This window comes from Salvelinus sp. IW2-2015, linkage group LG7, assembly GCF_002910315.2.
Source record: "Salvelinus sp. IW2-2015 linkage group LG7, ASM291031v2, whole genome shotgun sequence".
NCBI lineage: Eukaryota > Metazoa > Chordata > Actinopteri > Salmoniformes > Salmonidae > Salvelinus > Salvelinus sp. IW2-2015.
The window spans coordinates 8,509,173-8,532,701 of record NC_036847.1 but is presented as its reverse complement, the minus strand read 5'-3'; the positions used below and the strand labels follow the sequence as shown (position 1 = coordinate 8,532,701).

General features: G+C 40.1%; 1 protein-coding gene across 1 annotated transcript; it reads left to right on the top strand.

The window, feature by feature from the left end:
• Positions 1–298: 298 nt before the first annotated feature.
• LOC111966332 (sodium-coupled neutral amino acid transporter 3) lies at positions 299–22,448 on the top strand. Its single transcript, XM_023990886.2, has 16 exons — positions 299–455; positions 4,478–4,602; positions 5,852–5,927; positions 6,058–6,173; positions 7,052–7,125; positions 7,518–7,610; positions 8,131–8,212; positions 14,274–14,356; positions 14,604–14,662; positions 16,156–16,281; positions 19,621–19,700; positions 19,927–20,027; positions 20,191–20,315; positions 20,975–21,119; positions 21,353–21,456; positions 21,701–22,448. Exons 2-16 carry the CDS (start codon positions 4,544–4,546, stop codon positions 21,803–21,805), a joined length of 1,428 nt encoding a protein of 475 aa, XP_023846654.1. The 5' UTR covers positions 299–455; positions 4,478–4,543; the 3' UTR covers positions 21,806–22,448.
• The last annotated feature ends 1,081 nt before the right edge of the window (positions 22,449–23,529 follow it).

The window sequence follows — 23,529 nt, the reverse complement described above, 5'->3', positions numbered from 1 at the left end:
ATTGATCACCTCACCATATTTATTTCTAATATTGCAATTTTTGGGAGGAGAGGGCATGTGAGAATACAGTCTTCTGATAAGAAAAGTCAATGCCTCTTCCAAATGTGATGGAATCCCAATGGAGCAATTCACCAGAGTTGTTGTGAGAATATGCCCCTGCATGCCTGTTTTTGACAGCAGAGATGGGAGTGGCCATGTGTGACATCACAAGAAACTTGAGACCATCATTTTGAAAGGCCCTCCCTTTTAGTGCTTTTTCCTATACATGTGCTCCCACCCAAATCGTCTCCCTTTCCCCTAAGCAGACACTCTCTGTTCTTTCTTCTTGTCTCTAAACTCAGGCCAATTACAACTGAGAAAAACAACACCTTGGTCAAGAAAACATATATTTTTCTCAGGACACCCTTCACTATCTCTCTGTCTTCATTGAAACTATACATGTTCTGCATTAGAAGGTAAGAGAACCCAGTCCTTTTTTTATTCTCTATGTATTGCCATGCCACGTGTGGGTCATATGAAGTACTTTACAAGAAGGGTTAAATACTATGGGAATTTCACTGATCCACATCAGTGAGGTTTGTTGTGAGGTAGTGTTTGTGGAATTTGTCATTATCAGTTGAACTACTTGATTTTCTTGACTTCCACAACATATTGAAGCACTAAAGTCTTTTTTTCATTATTCATGATTGGGAATGTTTTCCTGACCAGTTTCATGTGTGGATTTTTGACTGTTTTTGGTTGTCAGCTTTTGAAGCTTTTAAAAGCCCTTTTATTTCTACCAATATGGATTGAGTAGGTGGGTGTCAAATGACTTGTTGGAAGACTGGTCTGAATATGCCCATTTGGAAAGGTTACAGACAGACACTGTGTGATAGGTCGAGTGAGCTCATGAGAGTAAGGACACCAACTGACAGTGAATTCAGTGGCCACTGTCTCTTTCTTTGTGTGACTGACACTGTATTCAAGAAATTGCTCAGAATAGCAGTTGACTGTTTTGTAATGTGAATCATACAACCCAACACAACAGTATCTTGGATCTTTGTCTGTAAATGCAAAACCCCCTTGACCGAAACGTCACAGTATGTTTTTAACAATGGATCTATAATAAACTCTATTGTTATAATGGAGAGAGTGTCTATTGGACAATAGTGTCTAATGGAGTGCCTTCGAATATAGTTGTTTGAGCACAAAACCCCCTTTTCCTCTTTGTCTATAAATACAAAAATCAGTTGATCCTACTGTACCATTGGAGACCTTAATTTATAGCTCTTCCTCAAATAGAATCTCATGACAGAATCTCATACATAGTTTATTTACCCAGTCAATTTTCTTATCCACTAGCCTCGATGTCAAGTATACAACTACACCTAACTCCAGGACTATTGCTAAAGCATAAAAACCTCTCAATCGGCCAATGGAAAGCAATAAATTATATTAAGGTTATTACATAATATGTAATGTATACACTGCTTTATTGCACAGAAAAGGGGGATCAGAGGGTGTTTTATGTGCTGCACTCTGCTGCAATATACTTTCCCTATTTACAGGCACATTTGTTTCCCTCACTCACTCAGAAACTCAGCCTTGGTACAGTATCATATAAATAGTTTAATACTAGATACAGTAACAGAGGGAAGTTACCACCATCACAATTGGATGAATCAAAAGCGACAGAGCTATCTAGATAGATTCTCATTCACACAAGACATAGTCAACATATGAATATGTCCCTCAAGGTTTTTAATTTGTACAAAGAGCCCTCTTATTGTCTCTAAGTTTTAGAAAGGCAATGTCTATCCACCTTTCCAAACTAGCGTCACATGGTGGCACTTATTTGTGGGTCCTCTGTTGGCCGAATGCACGATTCAACAGGTTACACAGGACTTTTTCTTCCCATTACAGATTAGGCTATAGGTTTTCTGATAGGTCAGTCAATAATAATAATACATAAGATCAGAAATCTATCTAGTTTTCTTTTTTAGCGAAATCTTAAAACAGCCATTTTATCGGAAATGATAGATGGTTTCCATACCACTCTAATTTTAGACCATTGCATTTTTTACCTGACATCACACAATTGATTTACATTACCAGACATCTTTCTTCACTCAGAGAGGACTTCCTGGCTGTATTGGTTGCCGACCACTATGGCTTCCTAAAATATCCAACATAAACATCAGAAAAAGACTACATTTCAACGAAAGAGCCTTGCGATGTAAATAACGCATACAAAAATAGATGGTGTGTCTGCGCGCTTGCGTGTCTAGGTGTGTGTGCATGTGTGTGAATGGGTCACCAGTGCATGTATGTGTGTGTTTGTTTGTAGTTGTGGTCGTTGGGTGTTGATTTCAACAGAGACATTTTGTGTTGGTGCGAAGTGAGAACCGAGCAGAAAGGCATATTCTGGAGTTTGATTCCAAAAACACAATGCAAGTATGGGCTTGCCCGACAGTTCTCGTTCACTCACAACAAGGTGCCTGTCATAAAAAAAGCATTTGGGTTACGTAAGAAACGTATTTCCAGGGGCTCTTAATGTATTGGAATAGATATAGGGAGTAGGGAGAGATTTAGCAAGGAGAAAAATCCCACACGTAACGTAGAAATGTCGAAATGTGAAAAGGAAGAGAGACAGAGAAAGGAATGTTGGTGAAATGGCTGTAGGAACAGCAGACCAACACCTACTGTACTCTAATCTGCAGGAACCAATGGGAGCTGAACACTACCAGAATTTATGTTTGGTAGATTTCTTTCCACTGAACTGGTGTGATTTTACATGTGGCTTTTCTAAATGCTGTTGGGTATTATTGATATAGAAACTAGAGTTGGCCCAAAGGGTAGAATTTAGGTACAATTTACCCATATCAAAGTACTGTACACTTAGTATGGGTCATCATCAGAAGGCACATTCTGAGGGATCATCCAATATATTAGGGTATGTAGGGTGCCCGCTACCTGAATCACCTTTGAAAAGCATGTGATGCATCATGTGATGTCAGAGTGAGTCGAACCATTATCAAAATCGCGTTTGACATGATAGGTTACAAGGCTGAGATCTCCAGCAACTGGTGGGGAGTTGCAGCTGGTAAAAACCTGGACTTGCTCCAAACTGCAACTTGGGAGCCAGTGAGCCACGTATCCATCTCAGGGGTTAGGAAAAATTCTGGCGTGCATATAAATGTGAATTCCAACGTCCCACATCACTTGTGTTATAAAACACACCTCCCTAGGGTCATTGGATTCAGCAGCGCAACACAGTTTGTAAGAAGCAGTAATGTTTTCTATGGTAAAGGTCAAACAGAAAAGCTTACTTTCAAAAGCACTATCCAAGATATTTAGGTTTTACTTTCATGCCATAATACAATAGACAGAAATGTTGTGTGGGGGTAGCAAACAACATTAGTTATGAGTTAATCATAGGACTACATTTTTAAAGTTTCGTTTTCTTTGGCTAGTAAGACCGTATGTTTCTGAATGAAAAGACTATTGTCTGTAAATACAGCACACTGAGAACAAAGGTAGCCTAGCTATAAAAATATAATATACAACATTGCCTAAGCTGTGAGCCAACACAACTCACTAGGCTTGATAAAGGGCCACATGCCTTATTTTGTCAATGTATCAGAAGGCGATATGTAAGCAGCCTCGTATGACACTATTTGTTCAGCAAATTGCAATATTTATTGTTTGCCAATTTCGTCTGTACTGACATCAAATCACAGCTGGCACCTCAGTTAGCATAGTGCTGGTATCTTACCCTATGGTAGCCCTGCAGTGGAGAGGGACGAGTGAAATCCAAATCGATTAAAAAAGAGACGAATGGCACTCTGGATAAATAAAATCTAGAAAAATAACAGTGAACAACAAAGTCTGTGTTCACAATAGAGTCTGTGTTCACAACAAAGTCTGTGATGACAACACAGTGCTTCCAGGTGTTGGTAATGGATACTGTTATTACGTTTGTTAGCCTCTTCTATTGAAAGGAATTCTATTGGAAGGATTTCAAAAGTAGTCAGACGTCTCATTACTGGCATTGCAACCTGAGCTGTCAAATGAAATGACACATGCAAGGAGAGAGTGGTGCTATAGATTCCACTGGTGGGAAGCAGACATGTGGTCCCATAGTGACAGCAGACACCTTGACAACTCCCACAGTTACCCTAGAGCAGGGCTCTCCAACCCTTTTCCTGGAGAGCTACCGTCCTGTAGGTTTTCGCTCCAACCCTAATTAGCTGGTTGATAAGCTGTATCAGAATAGTTACAACTGGGGTTGGAGTGAAAACCTACTCAAGGGTAGCTCTCCAGGAACAGGGTTGGAGAGCCCAGCCCAAGAGTCTAGGCTTTGCGACGTGCAAATTCCCCAAACCGTTTTCATTGAAGGTCAAACCTGACTATACATTTTTTTGTCTATCATCTTGAATGACATGCAAACGATAACTTGCTCATTTATCTAAGGTCAATCCTCTTTGCTTTGTTTCAGATTGGAACTCTAGCCAGTAAAGAACCATCAGTCACACCCACCCGTCTTTGTATCAGCTAAAACAATATGGAACTCCAAAAGCTATCAAATGGCCTCCACCATGGCTTTGTCCCTTTCGAAGATGGGTATGTGTCCTCTTTGACTGCACATATTGCTACCTGGCATGCATGATAATATCTTTCCCCCAGTTGTGTGCATGATAGTATTTTTTTGTGTATTTCTGTTTGTTTTCTGACAAAGAAGACTATTACCACCCTATAATTACACTCATTGGCCAGTTTATTAGGTACACCACCCATTCATGAAAATGGTTCGCTCCTACAGAGAGTAAGTCACATGGCCATGGCTTGCTATATAAAGCAGGCAGACATGCATCAAGGCATTCAGTTACTGTTCGATTGAACATTAGAATGGGTAAAACAAGTGACCTACGCGACATTGAGCGTGGTATGATTGTCGGTGCCAGGCGCACCGGTTCCAGTATCTCAGAAACAGCTGGCCTCCTGGGCTTTTCATGCATGAAAGTGTCTAGGGTTTACCAAGAATGGTGCGACAAACAAAAAATATCCAGTCAGCGGCAGTCCTGTGGGCGGAAACAGCTCGTTGATGAGAGGTTGGGGGAGAATCATGCAAGCTAACAGGTGGGCCACAAACAGGCAAATAACGACGTAGTACAACAGCGGTGTGCAGAATGACATCTCGGAACGCACAACTCCTCGGTCCTTGTCACGAATGGGCTATTGTAGCAGACGACCACACCGGGTTCTACTCCTATCAGATAAAAACAAGAAGAAGTGGGTCCAGTGGGCACACGGTCACCAACACTGGACAATTGAGGAGTGGAAAAACATTGCCTGGTCCTATGAATCCCGTTTCCTGTTGTGTCATCCTGATAAAGTCAGGATTTAGCTTAAGCTGCACGAGTCCATGGCTCCATCCTGTCTGGTTTCAACGGTATAGGCTGGTGGTGGTGGTGTAATGGTGTGGAGAATGTTTTCTGGCACACGTTAGGTCCCTTGATATCAATTGAGCAAAATTTCCATGCCCCGAAGGATTCAGATTGTTCAGGAGACAAAGGGGGGTCCGACCCGGTACTAAATGAGTGTACCTAATAAACTGGCCACTGAGTGTATATTATCTATACCTGGAAAAATGCCTGTGAAAACGTGCTTTTCGGAAATACTAGTTTTTACATTTCACCGTTTTTACATTTATGCATTTTAAACATTTAAATGGATACAGCACTCTTTCATGGACAGCATTTTCAAGCACCCAATTGATTATAATGATGCTTGGCTGATTTATGACATTGATAAAACTGAGTGTTGTTTAACCTCAGTGTTTTCTATTTCCTTGGTTTGATTGACATAATAGCATCCCGCAGGCAGAAGAGGAAGAGGAGATGTTACCACATAAGAGTGATGGGACCAAGAAGCCCCAGTTTACAGATGTGAGTATGACGAACTATGGCCACAGGTCTGGAGCCGACAGTCATCGTTTTTATGCTGAGATGTCATGTCATGAAATGTCATTATGAGGAGTTATAACAACTGACATTCATGTATTTGTATCCTTGGCAGTTTGAGGGAAAAACCTCTTTCGGAATGTCCGTCTTTAACCTCAGTAACGCCATCATGGGAAGTGGAATTCTGGGATTGTCATACGCCATGTCAAACACAGGCATCGTTCTCTTTATGTGAGTACAGCAGCACACTCATGTGTGCCGTGTCCCTATGTGATTCCCTGAAGTGACAACAGACAACCCACTGGGCAAAGACGTCAATTCAACGATTTATCCACGTTGGTTGAACGTAAGTTGTTGAAATGACGTGGAAACAACGTTGATTCAACCAGTGTGTGCCCAGTGGGGAATTAGTACACACACACACCCCCACCAAGTTAAATATTAACTTGCCAGGTCAAGATTTGGGGGGAAGGATTATTTATCTCGTGTTTCTTTTTGTCAAAAGGTCACAGATGCAGCTACTCCCAATATGGTTTGATACACACTGTTACTGCATAATGCGTTGCAACAATGTTACCAAAACAGTACAGTGGAAAGCTGACAAAAATGTAATTAAAAATAGTCAATATAATATTTCACATTTATGGTCTTTGAATGGTTAAAAGAACAGTGGAGAAGAGTGGTGTGTGTTGGTGTGTCCATATGTCATTTTAATGGTGAGATTTGAGACACATGCAACTTCGAAATCAAATTTCAGGAGTTAAATATAGCTTAGAGTTGGCAGATGAATCACAGCTTGCGTGTGGGCAAACCACATATATGGCTCCCAAGCATGCTTTGCACTTTGGGTTGCTCACATTCATGTCAGGTTCAGGCAGGAGTCAATTTTTTTTTGAATGCTTATGAATAAATAATTTGAGCATTGTCGTTATCAAGTTGCTATCACAGGAGGCCAGTTTCTTCTTCCAGTGTTTACTTCGTAGTAAACTGTTTGATTAATCTGTGAAGAGGTCGGCTACTCATTATTTTAACATTGGATGAAACCACATGAAATCAATTATGTTGTTTACCATTCCAAAATGTCTAAGTCAGTTGTTTGTGCTTCGCAGAATCCTGTTGATATGTATCGCCTGTCTGTCCAGCTACTCGGTTCACCTTCTGCTTAAGAGTGCTGGAGTTGTGGGTGAGTATGTGTCACTAAGGACCAGCCCATGGAATCAAAGACAAATTAGTAGCTGAATCATAGAGTGTATCATTACAAAATGAGAAAAGTAAACTTTCTGTGAACAAACTTTCCCTTCACATCTGGACCATTGAAAAACCTGTTGTTTTACCCCTTCACAGAAATACATAGCTTTTTTATAGAGAAAACTGTAGTAGGGATCCACTATATGAACCAAGCTGTCTGTAAATTAGTAGTTGTGGGTTTGATTTCCTGCTGGGGTCACATATACTGAAATGTATGCACTATCTGTTGTACGTTGCTTTAGATAAAAGTGTATTCTTATGACATGACAGATAGATTCTGTTCCATTTCTACTCTTTCACAGACTAATGTCTCTTTTGTTGCTTCAGGTATTCGTGCGTATGAACAGCTGGGTTTCCGTGCTTTTGGACAACCAGGAAAAATAGCAGCGGGAGTCATTATAACCTTTCACAACATCGGCGGTAAGTGGCCAGGGGGGCCATGGTCTCATTCGTCGGATCAGGCAATGTTTTTCCACTCCTTAATTGTCCAGTGTTGGTGATCGTGCGCCCCACTGGAACCGCTTCTTCTTGTTTTTAGCTGATAGGAGTGGAACGTGGTATTGTCGTCCAGTGGTGGAAAAAGTACCTAATTGTCATACTTGAGTAAAAGTAAAGATACCTTAATAGAAAATGTCTGTAGGAGCGAACCATGTGTGAACGGGTGGTGTACCTAATAAACTGACCACTGAGTGTATATCCATGTACAGTACTTCCACTAACACATAGTATCTGTTTTGAAAATAACCACAGTGACACATACAAATGCACTCATGGCTTCGCGACACTCATGGATTTCATGGCTCATAAAAGTTTAAGTGGTTCAGGACAGAACTTTTTCCTCCAATGTTTGTGTTTTAAACACAGGTAAATGGGCTTTGTATGTCTGTTTTCTTTTGAAAATAGAAGTTAACAACTCTGAAATATGTTTAATCCCCTCCAGCAATGTCCAGTTACCTCTTCATTGTGAAGTATGAGTTGCCTCTGGTCATTCAAGCCTTCCTGGGCTTGTCATCGAACACTGGGTAAGTGGAGCAGCACATTTCTTTTTTTGTTTAAAAATAATCTTTATTAAAGTTTTTCACATTTTACAATTAAGCAATAAGGCCCGTGTGGTATATGGCCAATATACCACGGCTAAGGGCTGTTCTTAGGCACGACCCATTGGCCATATACTGCAAACCCCCGAGGTGCCTTATTGCTATTATAAACGGGTTACCAACATAATTAGAGCAGTAAAATAAATGTTTTGTCATACCCGTTGTAAGGGGTGCGTGTTGGTGGCAGGGAAGTCAGGTGCAGGAGAACGAACTTGGTATAAACGGAGTTGTTTAATAAATGCTGACAAAACTCCAAAACAACCAAAATTTACAAAATAACAAAGTGGGTACAAAACCCGAATCACACCAACACTAAATAGCACATCACAAACAAACAAAACAAACTTTAACAAGGACATGAGGGGAAACAGAGGGTTAAATACACAACATGTAATGAATGGGATTGGAACCAGGTGTGTAGGAAGACAAGACAAAACCAATGGAAATGAAAAATGGATCAATGATGGCTAGAAGGTCGGTGACATCGACCGCCGAACACCACCCGAACAAGGAGAGGGACCGACTTCACACCCGTGGTATACAGTCTGATATACCACGGCTGTCAGACAATCAGCATTCAGGGCTTGAACCACCCAGTTTATAATCATAAATAATTCACACAAATACAAATAAACTTTCACATCAATGTATTTGAGTTCACAATTACATAACATGATTTACAGATTAAATAGTATCCATGGAAGTTTTTTGGAGTCCATCATATTTCTTATTCTTTTATTACATTTTTATTTGCAAAAAAATAAATATAAATAGTGTTTGAGCAAAAAAATGGTTTTATAAACTTATAGGCATCTTGTCTTCCAAATTGTACTTTTCACAATGCATTGTCCACAATTATTGTCCACAATATTTGTTTAGTAATGTCAATGCATAATATTGTCCACCATCCTTCTTTAGTAATGTCATCCATGTGAATATTGAAGACGGACTTGGGATTTATACATAGGCCTACGTCATAATTCTCATCAGATTCCATATTTCTTTAGTTTTGTAGTATTTCACTAAAAGGTGTTATATTTTCTTCGTCATGACAAAACAATTCCACTTTACTACAGCACGCACTGGTAAACGTCGTACTGAAATCAACCAGGCAGGATCTCTGACATTTTCTGACATTTGCGCGCAGAGTAGATTTTTTAAAACATTATTTTGTATCTGCATGGAAGCCCATTCCCGCCACCCACATTTTTTTATCTGACTACGAGTTATGTGATAGAAAGTCATAATTATGAGATATGTAAGTCATAATAATGAGATAGTACGTCATTATTATGAGATAGTAAGTCATTATTATGAGATACAGCTGAAGTCGGAAGTTTACATACACTTAGGTTGGAGTCATTAAAACAAGTTTTTCAAATACTCCACAAATTTCTTGTTAACCAACTATAGTTTTGGAAAGTCGGTTAGGACATCTACTTTGTGCATGACACAAGTCATTTTTCCAACAATTGTTTACTGACAGATTATTTCACTTATAATTCGCTGTATCACAATTCTAGTGGGTCAGAAGTTTACATACACTAAGTTGACTGTGCCTTTAAAAAGCTTGGAAAATTCCTGAAAATTATGTCATGGCTTTAGAAGCTTTTGATAGGCTAATTGACATAATTTGAGTCAATTGGAGGTGTACCTGTTGGAGGTGTACCTGTACCTGCCTCTTGATTTTCCCATGATGTCAAGCAAAAAGAAATCAGCCAAGACCGCAGAAAAAAATGTGTAGACCTCCACAAGTCTGGTTCATCCTTGGGAGCAATTTCCAAACGCATGAAGGTACCACGTTTGTCTGTACAAACAATAGTACGCAAGTATAAACAACATGGGACCACACAGCCGTCATACCACTCAGGAAGGAGACACGTTCTGTCTCCTAGAGATGAACGTACTTTGGTGTGAAAAGTGCAAGTCAATCCCAGAACAACAGCAAAGGACCTTGTGAAGATGCTGGAGGAAACAGGTACAAAAGCATCTATATCCACAGTAAAACAAGTCCTATATCGACATAACCTGACAGGCCGCTCAGCAAGGAAGAAGCCTCTGCTCCAAAACCGCCATAAAAAGCCAGACTACAGTTTGCAACTGCACATGGGACAAAGATTGTACTTTTTGGAGAAATGTCCTCTGGTCTGATGAAACAAAAATATAACTGTTTGGACATAATGACCATCGTTATGTTTGGAGGAAAAAGGGGGATGCTTGCAAGCCGAAGAACACCATCCCAGCTGTGAAGCACGGGGGTGGCAGCATCATGTTGTGGGGGTGCTTTGCTGCAGGAGTGACTGGTGCACTTCACAAAATAGATGGCATCGTGAGGTAGGAAAATGATGTGGATATATTAAAGCAACATCTCAAGACATCAGTCAGAAAGTTAAAGCTTGGTCGCAAATGGGTCTTCCAAATGGACAATGACCCCAAGCATACTTCCAAACTTGTGGCAAAATGGCTTAAGGACAACAAAGTCAAGGTATTGGAGTGGCCATCACAAAGCCCTGACTTCAATCCTATAGAAAATGTGTGGGCATAACCATCCCTACGGTGAAGCATGGTGGTGGCAGCGTCATGCTGTGGGGATGTTTTTCAGCGGCAGTGACTAGGAGACTTGTCAGGATTGAGGGAAAGATGAACGGAGCAAAGTACAGAGAGATTCTTGATGAAAACCTGCTCCAGAGCGCTCAGGACCTCAAACTGGGGCGAAGGTTCACCTTCCAGCAGGACAACGACCCTAAGCACACAGCCAAGACAATGCAGAAGTGGTTTCGGGACATTCTCTGAATGTCCTTGAGTGGCCCAGCCAGAGCCCGGACTTGAACCCGATCTAACATCTCTGGAGAGACCTGAAAATAGCTGTGCAGCGACACTCCCCATCCAACCTGACAGAGCTTGAGGGGATCTGCAGAGAAGAATGGGAGAAACTCCCAAAATATAGGTGTGCCAAGCTTGTAGCGTCATACCCAAGAAGACTCAAGGCTCTAGTCGCTGCCAAAGGTGCTTCAACAAAGTACTGAGTAAAGGGTCTGAATACTTATGTAAATGTAATATTTCAGATTATTTGTTTTTATAAATTTGCTAACATTTCTAAAAACATGTTTTTGCATTGTCATTATAGGGTATTGTGTGTAGATTGATGAGGGGAAAAACACAATTTAATCAATTTTAGAATAAGGCTGTAACGTGTGGTGGTTAATTTCTGTATTACAAAATGAGGAGAGAGACAAACTTCACACACCAGTCAGAGTTATACTTAAAACTTCATATGGCTGCAATCCCGCTAACGGGATTGATATGACAACAGCCAGTGAAAGTGCAGGGCGCCAAATTCAAAAATTCCTCAGACATACATGTGTTTTATACCATTGTAAGGTAATCTTGTTGTTAATCCCACCAAAGTGTCCGATTTCAAATATGCTTTTCAGCGAAAGCACTACAAACGATTATGTTAGTTCACACCAAACCACAGTAAGCACAGCCATTTTTCCAGCGAAAGATAGCTTTCACAAAAAGCAGAAATATAGCTAAAATGAATCACTAACCTTTGATGATCTTCATCAGATGACACTCATAGGACTTCATGTTACACCATACATGCATGTTTTGTTTGATAAAGTTCATATTTATATAAATGTGAAAGACAAGCCTGTCCTCTCCCCTCTCTGGGCCCCAAGTGACTGAGCCCCAGCTGAGGGAAAAGTGCAACTGCCAACACCAGAGTCCGAAGGGATACATTCTAATAACAAGTATATCACATAAGCATATTATGCAGATAAGACATCTTAATTATTTATGTTATCCAACTAATTCTGATTCATCCGCCACAAACGTAACAAAATGTTGACATGTTGAAAAAAAAATCTTATTTGCATCAGATGCTGTGTATACATTTATCACTCTTATTTTCGTTCCTCTAAAGATGCACTCCAATATCAAATCATCATTGTCTACAAAGTCTGTTTTTCTAAATTATTTTCGATTATTTACTTACCCTCTGCTGGGGACTTGGTTTCTCAGCCTGGTCTCATAGACTAGACGTAACATAGTAAATGTTAATCCAAGACACTGAAATTAGTAGGGTTATTGGTAGGGGTGGATAGCTAACATTAGCCACAACAAATAGTAATTCGTAACATATCATACATTTTGCAAATTTGTAACATATTGTACGTATTGCAATTCACAACATATTGTACGAATTGTAATTTGTAACACATCATACGAAATGGATGATGGACATCCACAAATTAATACATACCATACGAAACGTAACATATTATACTAAATGGAGTGTCTCAGATGTACTTTTACTGTGTTCCATCTACCACTTGGGTTTCTCATCTTTCTTCTTAACTTGGTTTTAGATTGAGAAGTGTGAACGGTGTTTCACTCCACCTGCTTGAGCGGTGTGGGGAACTAGCTCTGGGGGGAAGGGAGCAGAGGGGCGGGGGCAGGGGGAAAGGGAATCGTCCTCTTCTCTCTCTCTCTTTTCGGGGGTCGGGTAATTAGTACTGAAGTCTGACTCGCTCTCGTCCTCAAAGGAGTTCCTCACTCTCTCTGTGGCTGAACTTGGAGGATTGGATACTCTCGCCGACACCTTCCTCGGAGATCTGGTCGCCTTCACTCTTGGATTCAGCTCCCTCGGCTTCTCTCTCATTCACTGGCACCTGTCTCTCAGCTGCGCTCGGACCAGTCGAGCGATGGAACTCGTTGTCGGGGTCGGTGGCTCTGTCTCTGTCTCCTCTTCTGGCTCTTCCTCTGGGCTGGATTGTGGACCAACCTTCACTTTGTAGGCATAAGACTGGGGACACTTGAAGAAGTCATGGCCCTCTTTTACACACAGGGTGCACTTGCTTGTAGACTCACATACCCTGGATTTGTGTCTAAGATCTCCACATCTCCAACACTTCACCTCTGGGCATTCCTTGTCCTGATGGTCTAGCCCCTGGCAGATGTAACAATGAGGGGCCTGTCCAGGGCAGGAGATCTTCCTCTTGTATGGGCCTAGGGAGATTGAGTTACGGATTGTTATCAAATGCCCACTTGTTGTTTCGCGCACGTGCACTTTGTACTTGCGTACTCCATACCATATCCCAAACATATCCACAGGTTTCAATGAAGGTTGTAAAACAGTGAAGTACCTGTTTGGAAACATTTCGACATTGTGTTTTGGAACTCTTCCCGTCCAGAACTTTCAAAGACCATCTTGACGTCCAGCTCTTTCCACTTTGCGGCTGCCTCTTGGGCTGACTGGACTTCTAGAAAGAAACGTAATGGGGGTTGTTCCTCTAAATTTCTCCTGTTCGGCAGCGCAATGATATAGTAAATATTGAGATCAAATGTTTCAAATGAGGTGACAGTACAGAATGTCACCTTTTTATTTGAGGGTATTTTCATACATATCTGTTTTACTGTTTAGAAATGAAAGCACTTTATTTATCTAGTCTGAAGGTGTCATAAGTATTTGGACAAAGTCACTTATATGTGTACTGGTATTAAAGTAGTCAAAAGTTTAGCATTTGATCCCATATTCCTAGCACACAATAACTACATCAATCGTGTATTATTTTGGTTGTGTTTCAGATTATGTTGTGCCCAATAGAAATTAATGGTAAATAATGTATTGTGTCATTTTGGAGTCACTTTTATTGTAAATAAGAATGTAATATGTTTCTGAACACTTCTACATTAATGTGGATGCTACCATGATTACGGATAATCTTGAATGAATCGTGAATAATGATGAGTGAGAAAGTTACAGAGGCATAAATATTATCCCCCCCAAAAAATGCAAACCTCCCCTGTTATTGGTAATGGTGAGAGGTTAGTAAAAGCCAATCTATTTCTCCCTTAGATTAAATCAATTGCCCCTAAACAGTATGTTTTCTACATAGTCTACATTGCATGCCTTAATGAAACTAGAAGTAACTAACTTTTGTGTCTGGCTGTGTTTTTTTATTTTTATGTTTTAAACTAGAGAGTGGTTCCTGAACGGGAATTACCTCATCATCATCGTCAGTGTGTGCGTCATCCTTCCACTTGCCCTGATGAGACAATTGGGTATGTGACTGATCTCATCATGAACTTCGACCTTTCATAATGGCCGCTAATGACCTCTATGTCTGTCAATCATTCAATCAGCACCTCTTGATTCATATATTCATAAAACAAAACATTTGGATGTGTATCTGTTTAGGACCTATTTTAGGTCAGGAGCAGACGTGTTCTGGAAACCAAATATTGTCAGCTGGGCTGTGGGATGGTTGTTGTTTTTGTTGTAGTAACAATCCTTGACTGCATCTTGCAGGGTATTTGGGCTACACCAGCGGCTTCTCCCTAACCTGCATGGTCTTCTTCCTTTCCTCGGTGAGTGACTTTTTGATGACATCTGACGACAGATGTCTATGTTGTATTATTATATTACACTATATATTATACCAACAATCATACATTTCAATGTTAAACTAATACTGCATATGCTTTTCACCATTTTGGGAAATTAAATCTCTCCTGGTGATTGTCTGTTTTAGTGATTCTTTACCCTTGTTAATGTGTTAGATGTGTTCATAGTGTTCAGAGCTTATCATAGGACATGACTAACGACTGTGATTCTAATGTGCCCTTGATAATTTATGAGGAGATATTTTTTTCTTGTGCCACTCTACCTCGCATGACATTTCATGTGAGCTCCTGTTTCCTATACTCACTGCCAGCCAGGCCTTGTTGGGGAAATTTGCTAACATGGATACAGGTGTAGGATCTTAATTTGAGCCAGTTTGCTACTGCAGGAAAATACTGCACCAACAGGAAATTTGAAGTATTATGTGGATTATAGTGAATGACTGTTTTTGTGGGAGTTGATACATTTTTCATAAGGGATAATGTAGTCTGAAATTTCAAAGTGGAAATTACAAATGTCATTAGCCTTTTTAAACGTCAAGTTTTACATTTCCTGCATTGCAAATTGAGATCCTACATCTAAGTTAACCTTCTGAAATAGGTAATTATCTAATTATGTTGACATACAAGGAAAAAGGGGGGCAACATTATAAATGAACCATATTCATCCCAATAATTATTTAGATATTGTCAAATGTAAAATCTATACCTCAACAATTGTTGATACTATTCATGTAATGAATACTCAGGGAGAAAAAGGTGTAGATTCACACGAAGAGCGCGGTAGGTGTTTATTTCCCCTTCGCAGAATACAGGAATCATGGTCATACACAGGCAGGCAATGGTCATACACAGGTAGGTGAATCAAAACTAGGACAGAAGGCTATAACTGGTTCTCACAAATGAGCTAGGAAAAGGCTTAGTAGAGTCAAAATTAACAATACCTCACAAAGGCACAAACAGAATGAACTGAACTAAATAAGGAGCTGATGAGCCCAGGTGAGTAACTAACACAGGTGAAATCAATTAACAAAAATGAAAGACAGGGCTATGTTGAAGAACACAAAGAAGCAGGGCTACGTTCAAGAACACAACGAAACAGAACACAAGGTTGACTAAGAAAATAAATACAGAACCTTACAATTCAAGGTTGCTTGAATAATTGAGCACAATCCTAGATTATACTATTGTGCATGTTGCTGATGCAGTTCTGGGCATTAACAAGATACTTTTAAAAATGCTGCAGAAAGGTACATTAATAATGTAACAAATTCTATCGTTGAACTTGATCAATTAACCGAAGGAGGAATGAGGCTTGGGACAGGAATTCACAAATTAACCAGAGATACAGTATGTCATCATGGTTGTCAGTGATAGAGGGTCAAGCTGTTCCGCTAACTCTGACAGCTCAGCTTCTTTCTTTCTTTCTTTCTCCCTCTATCTCTTTCTCTATCTCAAAGGTCATATACAAGAAGTTCAACATCCCCTGTCCCCTGGTGCCATATGGCAGAAATCACACAACAATCATCAACACCACCGTGGAAGAGGGACAGTGCGAAGGCAGAATGTTCACCATCAACCAGGAGGTTAGGAAATTAAGTGTTTACGGCACTGCTACACAAATATCAGTTCAAATATAATTGTTTGTGTTTATTCCACATCACCTCTGCTCTTAGGTTCTTACTGTGTTAAGACCACATAAGGTTAGGAGCTATTTGCAGTTGGAGCAGAGGTCATTCAATATTATAATGACATGATATCATGTTACTGCCGGGCAGGGCTGGGTAGGTTACTTTCTAAATGTAATCCATTACAGTTACTTGTTACCTGTCCAAAATTGTAATCAGTAATTTAACTTTTGGATTACCCAAACTCAGTAACGTAATCTGATTACATTCAGTTACTTTTAGATTACTTTCCCCTTTAGAAGAAGACAAAAATGTATGTTACCAATTAAATTATATTTATTGCAGGATAAATCAATCTCAAAGTTTACATAGCTGGCCATATATGGATGTTCAATTTTACTTTATGGGTTGATTATGTAGGCTTCTTCTAACCCATCGCTTTCTACTACATATAATACAATAATATTATGTATTTACATTAAAAACCAAAGTCTATCAGAATTCCTGTCATTCCAATAAATGTTATACCCCTTGATCTGCAAGAATAGGACTCGGAAATATAGATTAGCCAACTGATTTTATCTAAGCATGACCCCAAAACTAAGGACTTATTAGCCAGCCCCACTCTGTTGTTTATGATTTTGTTGTCATGGAGGACTGATTGGGCTCATTGATTTCGAGTTGAAAAATAAATGCTGGAATGGCATGCTTTGAGCACTACTGAAAAGTGCTAATTACATGTGAAAAATGAATGCCATATGCTGCATTTGCTATAGGCCTATTGTTGACCTTTTTGTTGGTGACAATTTGATATCTTGATCATATGCAGCTGTTTAAATGACAAATCCACAGATGAAACAATAACAAAACGGTCGCCCCGCCTCTGTTTTGGTAAAAAGCTGAGGGATGGGCCTGGAGAAATGTAACCACTCTCAGATTAATAGACAGAGCTATGGATGCAAGGACTGACCATCCATGATATAAAAAATATTGTTTTAACCATGTTATGAGGCTATACAGTGTTTGTTTACATTTACAATGTTTACAAACATTGGAGTAATACAAGCTTATATTTTGGGTTCTCATGGAGTGTGACAGTTGAACTAAACTCGCATTTATAAGTTATATTCTTCAACAATCAATGGATATATACAGTGAGGGAAAAAAGTATTTGATCCCCTGCTGATTTTGTACGTTTGCCCACTGACAAAGAAATTATCAGTCTATAATTTTAATGGTAGGTTTATTTGAACAGTGAGAGACAGAATAACAACAAAAATATCCAGAAAAATGCATGTCAAAAATGTTATAAATTGATTTGCATTTTAATGAGGGAAATAAGTATTTGACCCCTTCTCAATCAAAAAGATTTCTGGCTCCCAGGTGTCTTTCATACAGGTAACGAACGGAGATTAGGAGCACACTCTTAAAGGGAGTGCTCCTAATCTCAGTTTCTTACCTGTATAAAAGATACCTGTCCACAGAAGCAATCAATCAATCAGATTCCAAACTCTCCACCATGGCCAAGACCAAAGAGCTCTCCAAGGATGTCAGGAAAGATTGTAGACCTACACAAGGCTGGAATGGGCTACAAGACCATCGCCAAGCAGCTTGGTGAGAAGGTGACAACAGTTTCTGTGATATTCGCAAATGGAAGAAACACAAAAGAACTGTCAATCTCCCTCAGCCTGGGGCTCCATGCAAGATCTCACCTCGTGGAGTTGCAATGATCATGAGAACGGTGAGGAATCAGCCCAGAACTACACAGGAGGATCTTGTCAATGATCTCAAGGTGTGGGAAATAGTCATCAAGAAAACAATTGGTAACACACTATGCCGTGAAGGACGAAATCCTGCAGCGCCCGCAAGGTCCCCTGCTCAAGAAAGCACATATACATGCCGTCTGAAGTTTGCCAATGAACATCTGAATGATTCAGAGGACAACTGGTGAAGTGTTGTGGTCAGATGAGACCAAAATGGAGTTCTTTGGCATCAACCCAACTTGCCGTGTTTGAGGAGGAGGAATGCTGCCTATGACCCAAAGAAACCATCCCACCGTCAAACATGGAGGTGGAAACATTATGCTTTGCGGGTGTTTTTCTGCTAAAGGGACAGGACAACTTCACCGCATCAAAGGGACGATGGACGGGGCCATGTACCGTCAAATCTTGGGTGAAAACCTCCTTCCCTCAGCCAGGGTATTGAAAATGGGTCGTGGATGGGTATTCCAGCATGACAATGACCCAAAACACACGGCCAAGGCAACAAAGGAGTGGCTCAAGAAGAAGCACATTAAGGTCCTGGGTGGCCTAGCCAGTCTCCAGACCTTAATCCCATAAGAAAATCTGTGGAGGGAGCTGAAGGTTCGAGTTGCAAACGTAGCCTCGAACCTTAATGACTTGAAGAAGATCTGCAAAGAGGAGTGGGACAAAATCCCTCCTGAGATGTGTGCAAACCTGGTGGCCAACTACAAGAAACGTCTGACCTCTGTGATTGCCAACAAGGGTTTTGCCACCAAGTACTAAGTCATGTTTTGCAGAGGGGTCAAATACTTATTTCCCTCATTAAAATGCAAATCAATTCATAACATTTTTGACATGCGTTTTTCTGGATTTTTTTGTTGATATTCTGTCTCTCACTGTTCAAATAAACCTACCATTAAAATTATAGACTGATCATTTCTTTGTCAGTGGGCAAACGTACAAAATCAGCAGGGGATCAAATACTTTTTTCCCTCACTGTATATACAGTACCAGTCAAAAGTTTAGACACATCTACTCATTGAAGGGATTTTCTTTATTTTTACTATTTTCTACATTGTAGAATAATAGTGAAGACATCAAAACTATGAAATAACACATTTGGAATCATGTAGTAACCAAAAAATGTTAAGCAAACAAAATATATTTTATATTTGAGATTCTTCAAATTAGCCACCCTTTGCCTTGATGACAGCTTTGCACACTCTTGGCATTCTCTCATTGAGAAAACAGAAGTGTCAAAGTTTTTTCCCCACAAACATCCTTTCTGAATTTAAAAGTAATCCTTGAAGTTATCATCTAGTTTTTCAAAAGTATCTGTAATCGGATTATAATATTCTTGCTGGTAACGTAACGGATTACAGTTACTGTTTTTTGGTAATCCATTTCTCCCCAACCCTGCTGCCCGGACAAGTGCTTGTCCATGTGTTTTGAGGCAGAGCCAGTGTGGCACAATTATCCACACAGTCTTGTGAGTTTCCTCAAACACTCCTCATGCGACGCCTCTAATTTTAGTTAACCTTTATATGGTTTTCAGACGGCGTATACCATCCCCATCTTAGCGTTCGCCTTTGTTTGTCACCCCGAGGTGCTTCCCATCTACACTGAACTGAAAAAGTAAGTCGATAAAACTCCCAATTAGCTCCCTTCATAAACACCATAGCATGCTGGGATGACAGCCTTTATCTTTCTTTACTGATACTCATTTGCAGTACAATACATACGCATGTACCTACACCTTTTGGCTTTTGATTAAATCAAGGGTCATTTTTTATGTAATAAATGTAATATCATTACTCTACCTCATTAATTGAAAAAAAAACTGCTTTCTTTTACACCAAAGTGCCACCAAGAGGCGTATGCAGGGTATTGCTAATGTGTCCATCATGGGCATGTTCGTCATGTACCTCCTCACCGCCATTTTTGGTTACCTCACCTTCTACGGTAAGACCAGGGCTTCAAGAGGGCTTAAGTTGTATACAATCTACAGAAAAAAAGAATGATTTTAGTATTTCAAATGATACTCAATTTGTGTGTGTGCATGTGTGCATGCGTGTTTGTGTGCGTGCGTGTGTGTATGCGTGTTTGCGTATATATGTTTATGTAGTGAACACAGAATCTGAGCTCCTGCACACCTACAGCAAAGTGGACCCTCTGGACACACTTATCCTGTGTGTGCGTGTGGCCGTACTGGTGGCAGTCACCCTTACTGTCCCTGTGGTTCTCTTCCCTGTAAGAGCCTCCTCTCATAAGCTCTAATTACATACTCAAATTACTGTATTTCTAAAGACACTTCAAGTGGTTTTCATTTCAAACATTGTTTGCATTTAAAAACCGACATAGCCTTGATGTACAGGTAACTGCCAAAATAAAGGAAACACCAACATACATTGTCTTAGTAGGTTGTTGGGCCACCACGAGCAGAACAGCTTCAATGCGCCTTGACATAGATTCAACAACTGTCTGGAACTCTATTGCATGAGAAATTCCATAATTTGGTGTTTTGTTGATGGTGGTGGAAAACGCTGTCTCAGGCGCCGCTCCAGAATCTTCCATTAGTGTTCAATTGGATTGAGATCTGGTGACTCACACACACACACACACACACACACTCTCTCTCCCTATGCTCCTATGTGTGAAAGCACCTGCTTTTAATATAATTTGTATCCTTCATTTACTCAGTTGTTTCCTTTATTTTGGCAGTTACTTTTTTATCCATTTCACTCTAAATGTTAACCTATTGTGTCACACAGAATAACTGATGCCAGATTGTACATTCTACATTCTGTTCATTTAGATTGACTTTACACATACCTCATAACTTGACAGCCATGTTTCAAGTTTCACCCTAGACACTCCTCTGAGTCTTCTCTGTTGTGTATGGTTTCCAGATTCGCAGAGCCATTCTCCAGCTCCTGTTCCCAGCGAAACCCTTCCACTGGGCACGTCACATCACCATCGCCCTGTGTCTCCTCTTCGTGGTCAACGTACTCGTCATCCTTGTGCCCAACATCCGAGACATCTTTGGCATCATTGGTGAGACTTATATATTCATGAATATAGACTACTACAGTTCTTGCCGTCCAGCCTCCGATGCTCATTCTCTCCATACTCACAAACCAACCAGACACACTGTACCATGTTTCATCATCATCATCCTTATTAACACTATGGGAAGGAAGACCTTCATATTGACATTATATATTACAAATGCCTCATACAAGAGTACTTACCAGTGGAACAACTCATTGTCTCCTTTATCTGTCCAGGGGCCACCACTGCACCTAGCCTGATCTTCATTCTCCCAGGATTATTCTACATCCGCATTGTTCCCACTGAACAAGAACCAATGAAGTCAAGACCAAAGATCACAGTAGGTCTTCATATCATTCATACATTTTCCTTCCATTGTCTAGACACGTTTGTTAAAACTCCCCACACAATCCCCAGGTTTTGGCACCATATAGCATGACCCTTTCGCTACAGTTTGGAGTGGGTGGGTGGTATCACAATGGGTGCCAGTAAAAACATCCTAAACCCGGGTTTGGGTGGAGATTTTTAACAACATGAATGACTTCAAGGCAAATTCCAACAACTCTTTCTCTGGCTGGTTTCAGGCTGCCTGTTTCACAGCCATGGGCTTCATCTTCATGTCAATGAGCCTGACGTTCATCATCATCGACTGGACGACCGGAGAGAAACGAGCTGGAGGTGGACATTAGAGCACATCCATTGACGATAAGGGTCCAAACGCCACACAGCAGCACGCCCTGTCGCCGTGCCACTTCTCAATCCCGTCTGGATTGTAAGAAGGATCAAACACCGTCGAAATGCTGGACCCACATGATCATGAGTCTTACCATACCACCACAATGGTAAGACCATTTCCCCACCAATTCAAATCAAATGGACATGCTACACTTCAATGGAGGCGAGTCTTTGAGGAACCCAGTGATGTCACTTTCTTTGTGGTAGGAGTTCTAGGCAGTGTCAGAGGAGCTGACGAGGGTGTTGCCTGTGGAAACCCCTAAACCACTACTTGCTGCCTGTGTCAAAAGCCATTAAAAAAGTGACAGAGATAGAAGAGGGGAAGGGTTAATTTTCTCTATGCAAGGGGACTTGATCTCTTGAACAGTCAGTCCTTAGCTACCCAACTGCCAAACAATTCACCCCAGGTTCGTTTCTCGATCAAATATCGGCTGTGGTTTAATCAACCAGCTTTAAGGAGAAGAAAATGTTTTCTAAAAGGGATTTACTTTTATGTCATTACCCTGTTTGTGAAACCCTATATTTGGTTGTTGAACGTCATTTCAGCAACATTTGTTGAGGTAATTGACCGAGTTGTGGGACTGGTAGTGTCCAGTTTTTTTTCTCAGAAGCTGCAGACCATAATAAACCAAATGAGCCAAGAATGATAAATTAAACACTTTTCTGTATGGTTTACCTATTTATATTTTATCATGTTGCTTCATGCCAAATAATGTATTTACTCAAATGTTCCAGTTATCATGGAGCAACCAGTCTTTTCTGTATCTCTATTAGAATGAGAAAGATATAGTTAATATTTTTAGCTATCTAATTTCATCATTCTGTAGAATCAGTCTCTTCAAGATATTGCAAGTTTGGCTTTGAAATCTGTTGGACACTATGTCTTCAATTTGGTATCCCATCTAGTCTTCACCACAATATTCAGAACAATGAAATGACACGTTTCAAAACACATAATGAGCATAGTGAACAAAACAACTGTGAACCCAAAATACTTTGTATAGTATAATTATCATACGTTCTCCTTTTGTGAAAAAGTTTTATGCTGGCGTTATGCAAATAGGGAATCCGCAATAATGTCTCTGTATATTTGACATCCAACAAAGCAATGAGGCAATAATGAAGAAGCGAGTGCCATATAAACTGAATGATGACATTCAGCTGTGTCTTATTTGACATGAATAGTCTGTGCAAATGTTCAGTTCATGTCCCTGCTTATAATGATTTGTATAGTGGAGACTGAGGTCAAATATTGACATACAAGCAATAGTTAATGTGGCGCAAGAGGATCTCGGAGCCCATTTGGGTGGCTGAATGCTTGTTAAGGAAGGACACGGCTGAGTGTCTTGGAGACATCGTTACAAAAAGGTGACAGCTTTTTGTAATGTCACCAGCCTACCGTCTGTTGCTAAGCACATTTTGTGTTTGACATGGCACCATTGTCAATTATATTCTATTTTCAATAAAGACGAATGGTTGTCAGTATTTATTGAGACGTCTTTACTGTGATCTGCATGCTCTATGTCTTTTGCTTTTCACAACATTCACAAATTAAATTGTAATTCTCCTTCAGCATGCAGACAATAATAATTAAAGAGGAACTCCAACCACAATCAAGCTTTTAAAGTTAGATTTTTGGTTATAGACATGTTGATTGGTTTTGGTCCTAAGATTTACA

Coding starts and splice junctions, on each gene's coding strand:
- LOC111966332 (XM_023990886.2), top strand. CDS start 4,544: ATGGAACTCCAAAAGCTATCAAATGGCCTCCACCATGGCTTTGTCCCT. Junction 8,213..14,273: donor GGCTTGTCATCGAACACTGG/GTAAGTGGAGCA, acceptor GTTTTAAACTAG/AGAGTGGTTCCTGAACGGGA. Junction 16,282..19,620: donor TGTTCACCATCAACCAGGAG/GTTAGGAAATTA, acceptor TATGGTTTTCAG/ACGGCGTATACCATCCCCAT.